At 34.7% G+C, this 9,782-nt stretch overlaps 1 protein-coding gene across 1 annotated transcript in view; it reads left to right on the top strand.

The window, feature by feature from the left end:
- The window catches only part of LOC113501284, a 15,329-nt gene extending 7,016 nt beyond the window's left edge, over positions 1 to 8,313 (top strand). The window contains exons 9-10 of the mRNA XM_026882393.1: positions 115 to 750; positions 7,839 to 8,313. Of these exons, the coding sequence (XP_026738194.1) occupies positions 115 to 750; positions 7,839 to 8,200 (998 nt within the window). The 3' untranslated portion in view covers positions 8,201 to 8,313. The remainder of the gene's footprint in view (positions 1 to 114; positions 751 to 7,838) is intronic.
- The last annotated feature ends 1,469 nt before the right edge of the window (positions 8,314 to 9,782 follow it).

Consider the following 9,782-nt stretch of genomic DNA (forward strand, 5'->3'; position numbering starts at 1 on the left):
GGTTGTATTGATGTAATAGCTGTAGTGGTATGGAAAATTGTGGCACGATTTTCCTGTTTTACGTTTGGCAAATCACACCCTTTAAAAAACTCCCGATGATTGATATTTTATAAGCTTTTCTTTCTTTGTTTCAGTTTGTGGTAGCCGCTGTCCTCGGTGTCTGTTTAGCAGACCGCCTTGACAACAAATACCTCCCACCCAGAGGCAACGCTGGTGCTGGTGGTTTCGGCCCCGGTTTTGGCGCCGCTGGTGCTCCGGCTTTCGGTAAAGGTGGTGGTGCTGGAGGTTTCGGCGGCGGCGCCGGTGGAGCCGGTGGATTCGGCGGCGGTGCGGGCGGAGCCGGTGGATACGGCGGTGCTGCCGGAGGTTACGGCGGAGCTGGAGCCGGTTCCGGTTTCGGCGGTGGTGCTGGAGGATACAACGCCCGCGGAAGTTCCTCTCCCGACGCTGGTGCTGAGATCCTCAGACAAAATAGCGAAGTGACCGCCGAAGGCTTCTCTTACGACTTCGAGACCTCCAACGGAATCCGCGCTGACGCTCAAGGTGTTGCGACTAACGGAGTCCAGTCTCAGGGTAGCTTCGCTTACAAGGGCGATGATGGTCAAGATTACAGCATCACTTACACCGCTGACGAGAATGGCTTCGTACCCCAGGGTGCTCATTTGCCCACTCCTCCCCCGATCCCTGAGGCTATCCTGAAGAGCCTGGAGCAGAACGCCCGTGATGAGGCCGCTGGAATCACTGACGATGGTGAGTACAATACACAAGTTAAACATAACCCACACTCAGACACCTCAACAATCTTAATGTGCCGATAACAAACTTAAAAGTTCAATATACTAGTTTTTGTGCTAGTTAGTACAAGCACATCAACTATTGCACTGATTATCAGTATAAAAAAGTTTGACGTAAAACGAGGCATAATGTCGAGTTTTTTACTATGGCGAGCTTAATTGCGAAAAAAACAATTGAGGTGATTACTCTTCCTATGTCAAAAACAATAAATAGACTACAGATTAACATATAAATCAGTTGCATGACTGATCAGAATATTCTTCATATTATCGAAATAGTAATTTCACATAGTACCTGACTACTTAAACTCTCCCACACTTTATTAGACCATTAGTAGCATCCTCAATTTTATTTCATAAGCTTCCATAAAACTACAAAATTGTATTACTGAAATTCCCTACATTACTATAACAACTGTAATAAACATCGACTATTAGAAAGCATCAAAACAACAAGATTTACAAACGAAACACTGAGCAACTAACTCATGCACTTAATCTTGTCAGGGCTCAGAAACGAATCATAGATAACTTCTAAACATCTTAACTGCGATCATTCTTCAGACAACACACAAACATGCATGTAAACTAATTTGTAGAGAATACAACACACACTCACACACATACAAAAACATATGCTAACTCTATCTAATGTCCGGGATAAGGCTATAGTCATACAAAACGTAATTCATTTCTAAGGCAGAAAATTCACTGCATTTCACATACGAAAATGTTTTATTGTTTAACTCTTACCGCAACCGATTTATTTTGCATACTTTATTAATTGCAAAATAAATGTTTAATAAAAAGTAGAGTCAACTGCCAATCAATCAATCAAATTAACCTGTTGCGAGGAAATATATGCTCTCAAGCGAAAACACTGGTATCAAAAATCTTAAAATCATCGACGAATGGGCGTTAGCTGAGTTACCTTTTCCCTTTCAAAATACATTGTAAGGGATTTTGAAGGCATGTGTGTGTAAAATGCTAGATTTCAAGTGTTCTTAAGTGTACGTAATCTGTATTTGAGTGCACTATTCTGATGAGTTACAAAATGACGTGGGATCGTTGCATCATGCATCGTGATCGTGCTAGAAGCAAACTAAGGCAGTACATAGGTCGGTCTTTTAATTGATTTCACAGTCAAACTGGGTGTAGATTGCAAACGCTTAGAGATAAGTGATGTAGTGTAGGGCTTGTATCTAAAAAATGATAAAAAAGTTTTTTATTGGTAAATTTTTGCAACTGACTTTACTTAATACAAGCCTTGGGGAAAGAAATAATGAAAAGATAAAGCGAAGAGCGGGATTAAAAAGCTGACAGGAATACCAGTCATTTTATATATAAGGAATCGACAAAACTTGAATCAAAACATAATTAAAAAAAAACTTGCTCCAATTTTCGATCTCTAAAAAATAGGTTTCGTTTTCTTTGTAGGATTACAAACTGGAAAAAACATTTAAACCCCATTACAGATAGCATCAGAAACCTTGTCGATCATATAGAGTCAAGATCTCAAATTAAAAGCAGATTCACTAATTAAATCCAACCATTGCCTTTGATTACCTATAAAAGCACTTAAATGCAAATAATTGGGTTAGACGCATCCATTAGATATGCTGCCATATTTGAAGGCAGATCTTCATTGCCTTACGAAATAAGGTTCTAAGTCTATACTACATATTTCGAATAGTTTATTGAACTGGTCACTTCAATAAATATTGATAAACGCATCATTTGTACAAGGTAGTAAATCATTTGCTTTATTGGAAATTGTAGAGTCAATTCAGAAGTTATAATATTTACCCTGATAGACGTTTCTCGAGTAAAATTTGCTTGGTTTTTATATTGTGTAACACTAGTTTGTTGTCTCAATGCAACATATGCACATACATGATGTGGAGATAGATTACAGATCTATACGATTGCAAATTTCAATTAAGATAAAATTAAAACATTTTTAGTCATTAAATTTTGAAAAGCAATATGGTTCAAATTAGTCTAACTAGCGTAAAACCTAATTAAAACTTAGTCAAATTTAGTTCCCATTTTAAATACTAGTAAGCAGCTCCATAAAACCAGAATACTCATAAAATATACATATGTGACCCAACAGCCTTATAAGGTAGTAATCAATTTTCTGTGTAATAACAGAAATTACTCGATCATAATACTGCGGATATCTTTATATTGTTATTAATATTATGAATTGAATTGTTTGTTAATGATAATGTGTTATTGACAACGTGTCATCGTATAAAGCTTGGGTTAATTACTTGACACTGTTATAGGCTAGGTTTATTATGCCTACCGTGTATCGTTAATCACTTGTAGACCTTAAGATGCGCCGCAAAAAGATCCATCGTTTTTTATTGATTTTGTACAATAATAGTTTATTGAAAAGATGCATCACTATGTATTGAAAATATTCAAATGCAAATCAATCAATCCTCAAAAAATAAATGAGAGGAAAATCGCAGACAGAAAAATTTGAACAATACAAAGGCTCGTAACCATCAAATTCATGTCCAATCCAATCTTAAATCCTATCCAATATTATAGAATATCATTTCGAAAAAATATGTAAGTTTTATCAACGAAAATAATTTAAAAAATCAAGAATGTTACACCAAATACCAATCTTACGACATGAATTAGAGTTAATAGGCATGAAAACATCAAATTCAAAACAAAGTCCTAAAGTGGAGACAAGATGAATAATAGCGATAATCGATTACGTTACATAGGCGACGAGTTTGGAAATCAATTTATCTAACGCGCAGATGAATCTGATAAAGTCTGGAGTATCATTTAGTATCGAGATTGTGCTAACGAATCGATTCAGGCAATTGTCTTTAACTGGTTACCAATATATTACCTTTTTAAAAAAGTGATGTTAAAAAAAAATCTCCCTAATATTTTTTTTTTGTTTTTTTATAAAGAGTTTTTTTTTCATAAACTATTGTGCCATCTACAAAAAAGACTGGATTGGTTTCGAAACAACAAAATGTCAAATAATAGATTCACACGGACTCTCGATTTCTAAATAGCCTAAGGACGATATTAATATCTCACCCTAGCTTTACATAGAATACAGAAGGTACGAAAGGTTAAACTACAATCTTGGTACAATTAACCCGGTTCTCAGACAGTCGCGAAATGACCGATTTGTCAAGACTGCGATTAGCTTGATAATGACGGCTCCAAACTTCACTTAATGAGCTTAGTTAGGGTTTTACTGAAAGCAACTGAACATGAAAAAAGTTTTAAATTCTTTGGACCAGGCTAAAAATAATTGGCCAATTTAAAAAAAAAGCAGTTTTAGTTTTTTTTGCGATTGGATAAATAAATTTACTGTACATCGATTTAAAACATTATCTGCATAATAGCAAGTACTGATTCACACCGAGTTCATGGAATGACCAATTTCTCAACAATATGGGACGATACTAATGCTCTGCCCCGGTTGCTCTCGGTCACGACGCGGCCGCACCAGTCACCGGTTAGGCGTGGTGCACACGATCCAGACTGCAGATTAGGAAAGGTCAGACAATGCATGTGCAGTCTGTCTTTTTAGCTTTTAGAATGACATCTAACGAAATTTACCTCGTTTCTAAATTCCAATTGTTATTTAGAACGATGTTCGGTTTATATTTGACTGTATATATTTACTTGTGAAATTAAACAATGTCAGGTATTTAAATATAAATTTAATTTAAACAGTTAAGTTTTAAGAATAAAATATTTTGTTTTAGAAATCCAGCTTCATTCGTGCGTGCGAACGTTAATCACAAAATCAAAATAATAGAGTTACTCAAAACAATCTACCAACAAACATAAAATTTAGTTAATAGGATGAGCCGTAAAACAAAGCCTTAAGTGACACTTATCTAAAATTGCATTACCGAATTACTCAAAAGCAAACATTCCATAATGACCGCGTTTACCGGAGATGGGCGGTAATAGCGAATATTAATGACTAGTGCTACAGTAATAAAGGTTTCATCTAGATAATGATGCGTTGCAACACCGATGTGAACTAAGCTTTACATTTTGTAACTTACTGCAGCGAAAGTGTTTTGTGGGATCTTCATGTTAGACTAAGTTAGCAATGTTGCTTTACATAATTGGATTAAGTTTTTCTCTTTTGAGTTGCACTGAAAATGTAATTTTAACGGTTGACGAAAAAAGTTGGATAGAAAGACATCAACGCGCGCTAGTACTCCTTTACACGATTCGTATAATGTTTGTCTGCCCCAACTTAAATATTCACAAGTGTATTTAGTTCATATTTTTGCAATTTAAAATGTACTGAAACCAATTAAATTTAAAAATCAATGCGTTTCACAAAAAATTGCTTTGATAGGGTACTCAAATTACTTTTTTCACCTAGAACAAAACAAGTCAAATGTCACAAATATAATTGAATTTTATCAACTTATCAAAACAGTATAAGGTAAACCTAGAACTTTACATGTAGGTACCGTGGTTATGGCGCTTTGTTCTGCATTCTCATAGTTACAAAATGTGGGAATTCAAGATTGAGTGATATTTCTGTACTATATTAATTACCTTAAAATTTACAACGTGTTGGGAAACAACGGCAGTTTTATCATCATTTTGTTTGTTAAACGGCTGTGAAGTTTTGTTTGATGTTTTTGATTTTAATCATGATGTTATATTTAATCCCATTATTCATTTTCAACAAGACTAAAACTCTATTTTATAATTACTTCTTTGTTCCATCTGCTAAATGATTAATTACCCTAGTCAAAACTTATACCAAACCCTGCAATTAAACCTTAGAATCATTGCAGAAGATATAACAATAAAACATACTCTTCTTACTTCATCCTGTATTAAATTCATTAAATCCACGCTAATGATTTCCCATATACGTACATTAGATTTGCGCAAATAGAATGCGGATAACATCATACTGACGTTAATTTTCGAAATATGCTTAAGGCTACATTGTTGTTGATGAAAAGAGATGGCGCTCTACAACATGTTATGCACTTTCTCGCTTCTACAACCACAACAGCCTTACTTTGAGAGGTGATGGTAGGCCCCTGTCATTTTGACGGACAGGTTGGCTCATTTATTTCTATAACTAGCTTAGGTAACAGGTCAACGATGAGCATAATGTGATGAGATATAGTTAACTAAAGATAGTTGGCTTTTAATTACATCATAGTTTAGTTTAGAATGTAGAGTCAATAGAGGGTTATAATTAACGGACTTTAGTTATGATACAGTTATGTTTTCAATTAGTGTTTTGATTTCTTTTCACTCAAATTACATTTTCTTGACGGAACAACTTAGGCAAAAAGAATACTTTTCTGTTTTAAAATATTTTTTTTTAAATTTTCAAGATTTTTCTTGTAGTAAACGTAGAGGATGCTTTAGGCATCACAATTTTCAATTTTATTACAATCCAAGAACGATTTTACAATACTCATCCGCAGAAATAACATCTGACATCAAATCCGTTAACCATACAACCATAAATTATATCATCAAACATTCCGATAAAATGAGCAGCTGCATAAGATCAGTCATTGAGATAAACATACTTAGCCTAGAACCTGCGATGCCTGCATGACCAAACAGTGCGGTCATCTTTGCATTCTAACTGCGATACAATTTAAATAATTCGAGCGAACGTTTTGCATCCTTGAGGCTTTCGATGAGTCGTCAAAGGTTGGAAGTATGTAGGTTATAGTTTTATAGAGATAGTCATTTTAACTTTCTGGGTAAATTTAAATTTTAAAATGGTGTATTTTTTAAAAAGCAAATTTTTCTTTTGATTCTCCCTTGCCTTAAATACCATGCTAATCCGTCAAAGCAAAGGGAAATGTAGAGACAACTTTTGAACATTTGACTCTATAGGCTAATGTGTATTTAATCAGCGTAAGGTACATTTCAAACTTGATTGTTTTTTAATAGTTTTTGCAATCATGTATTATGTGATGCTAGTGATATCAAGCCTTTAATAGTTACGTCGGTAGCAATTTTAATTCAAGTTTCTGTAATTTTCCATTTAATAACTCATATTATTTTAATGACAGAATATGCCTCAAAGCAACGCAACTCATTTAATATGACAATGGAAAGAACAACAACAATTTAAAGTAAATAATAGGATATTTACATGCAACCGTTATTTCACAGCCTTCGTCGTAAATACACCAAAATGTGTGCGTGTTTGCAGTTACAGTTATTTTGTAATTGAAAATGGTATATGATGTGCTTAACTTATTATGACGAAGGTTACTTACGAAATCATTATAATCAGAGTTTTATAAAATACTATTATCAAAGCTTTATATTTTCAATCTCCCTTAAAAATAAGGCAGTCTCTTACATAAATATGACTCTACATTTTTTAAATTAAGATTATTTATTTTCGTCAAAAATACATCTTTAGAATTAACACGGTAGCTATCTTACTAACCTTTCTCTACTTTGCTATAAACTACAGATATTGGCTCACACTGTCCGTCAATTTGTAGAACGCCAGTCGTGAACCCTACGCGTGAAATGCCCTGAGAACTACACTACAGATAATTTGCGATTGCGCATAAATTACTTGTGTTGATATATCGAGATCATTTTGTATGCACTCTACACGTTAATATTAACATTATTACTACATAAAGTCTGCGGTTTATAGGAATTCCGATATCCAATCAAGCAGACGCACCCTGAAATAGCGTGATCAATGTTTTCTCACAGAAAATAATAATACACATTAGCTTCTTGAAGGCTCTTGATCGGATTAGCACTGGTTATCAAGATAATGCTGTGTTATAAATTATGTAAAACACTTCGGACATTTCACTTCCAAGACTTTGCTTTATGACATTGATGCTCATTCTGAATTAAACCTTAGTGCTAACTTAAGTTGCATTTTGCTTTTTCTCTAACTTGATCTTCTTCAGAAAAGAAAAAAGATAATCAAAACTCTAACTTACCACTCTCACTTTAAGGTTTAATCTTAGTATTTTGAGAGATACTAATGTAATGCTTTTTTCCTTCCAGGTACTTACCGCGGTGAGGGCGCTGGTGCTGGCGCTGGCAACGGCTACCCTAGCGGCGGTCCTGGTGGTTACTCTGGTGCCGGAGCTGGCGCTGGTGGCTACAACGGTGCTGGAGCTGGCGGTGCTGGCCGTGGTGGAGCTGGGTCTGGTTTCGGCGGTGCAGGCTCCGGCTTCGGCGGTGCCGGTCGTGGGGCTGGTGGTGCTGGATCTGGCTTCGGCGGCGCCGGTCGCGGTGCTGGCGGTGCTGGTGGCGCTGGAGCTGGCTTCGGAGGAGCTGCTTCCCGTCAGTACCTCGCCCCCAACGCTGGCGGCAGGGGCTCCGGATCAGGAAACTTCAACTCTCAGACTGGATACCGATACTAAGTTTGGATAATCGTCTTGATGCTTGGAGGTGATGACTGTGCAAATGTACAAAAAAGAACTTCAATTTATAAGTTAAATATTAAACATCTTTTTTTTATTTTTCTTGTAATCGCGTAGACTTTTTATAAAAGTCTAGGTCATTATTATTTTTTGACAAATTATTTTTATATTTTCATTATTTTATGTATTAAATTGTAATTTGCACAGCCGTTAAACAACTTTCGTTAAACCTTGTTATCGACCACCGTATTTATTAATTTCATTTTTTCAACAACCCTCCTTCATCATAAAGATTTTTTTAATGACGATACTTTGCTGTGACATTGCTGTAATGATTTTTTGTTAATGTTTTGTTTATCATACTGTCTCTTTTCCTCTTTGTAATGTGATCTCAAATCTTTGTATAAAACTTTCTCTTCTGTTCTAAATGAAATTACTTTCGTTAAAATGATAGTTTATAAGTTTTTGTAAAACAATACATGGACAGTATAGACGTAAGATGGAAAATGTATAAAAAAATTACATTTAGTTATTAAGATTTGTAAATATAAAATGAAGCAACGAATATACGACTTAATGCAAAACTTATTTTTTTATTTTACTTCACCTTTATTTCGTACTAGCTGTTGCCCGCGACTTCATCCCCGTGGGTAGAAGATATAAATTATGATTTAGGTATACCTGCCCGGTTTTTTTCACACTTTCCATTATATCTTAGCTCCTATTAGTCGCAGCGTGATGGTTTATAGCCTAAAGCTATTCAACACAAAAATATTTTTTCTATTTGGACCAGTAGTTCCTGAGATTAGCGCGTTCAAACAAACAAACTCTTCAGCTTTATACATTTTTTGAGTAGTGTAATTGGTTTTTTTACCGTTCTATTCTATTTAATAAATAAATAAATATATTAGTATAAATTGCAATTGCATTGATTGATGATCCAGTTCTTTCACAAAGATAACCTAAAACTCTACAAAAAAAAAATAAAGGAGATATATTGACTATTTACTTGATATACTAAACATCACATTCGACAAACGCATTTGGTATTGGTAGCCTCAAACATTCCAGTTTTTTTTCTTAGGCTTTACAGAAAGATTTTGACTTAAATCATTTTACACTATTTATTACTCAAAAAGATCTATCTCTCAAAGATAACTGTTTATTTTCAGTATTTGTTGTTTGCAAAAACTTCTCAGTAACTACGGTTTATGACATGCAGCCAACAGATAGACGAAGAGGCGGACAGACAGCGGTGACTGCAACAGTGTACAAGAATTCCACATTCCCGAGATTCACACACGTTTTAGAAGAGAGCGCTTTTGATGAAAATTAAATTAAAAAGGTGACGCTCTAAATTTCATTTTTAGCTTATGAAATTAACAGTAGCCACAAACAAATTATACGAAAAGTGAGATACGAACCTACGATATAATTTAAATAAACATGAACTCTTTGACTCTGGCTTGAGCATATAATTCATACATTTCATTCAGTTCATACTGATAACAAATTAAATCAAAATTATTCCTAGTAAACATCAAAAACTCAAACCTTATGTAAAACCTTCATTGAATAAATA

Source organism: Trichoplusia ni, chromosome 2, assembly GCF_003590095.1.
Source record: "Trichoplusia ni isolate ovarian cell line Hi5 chromosome 2, tn1, whole genome shotgun sequence".
NCBI lineage: Eukaryota > Metazoa > Arthropoda > Insecta > Lepidoptera > Noctuidae > Trichoplusia > Trichoplusia ni.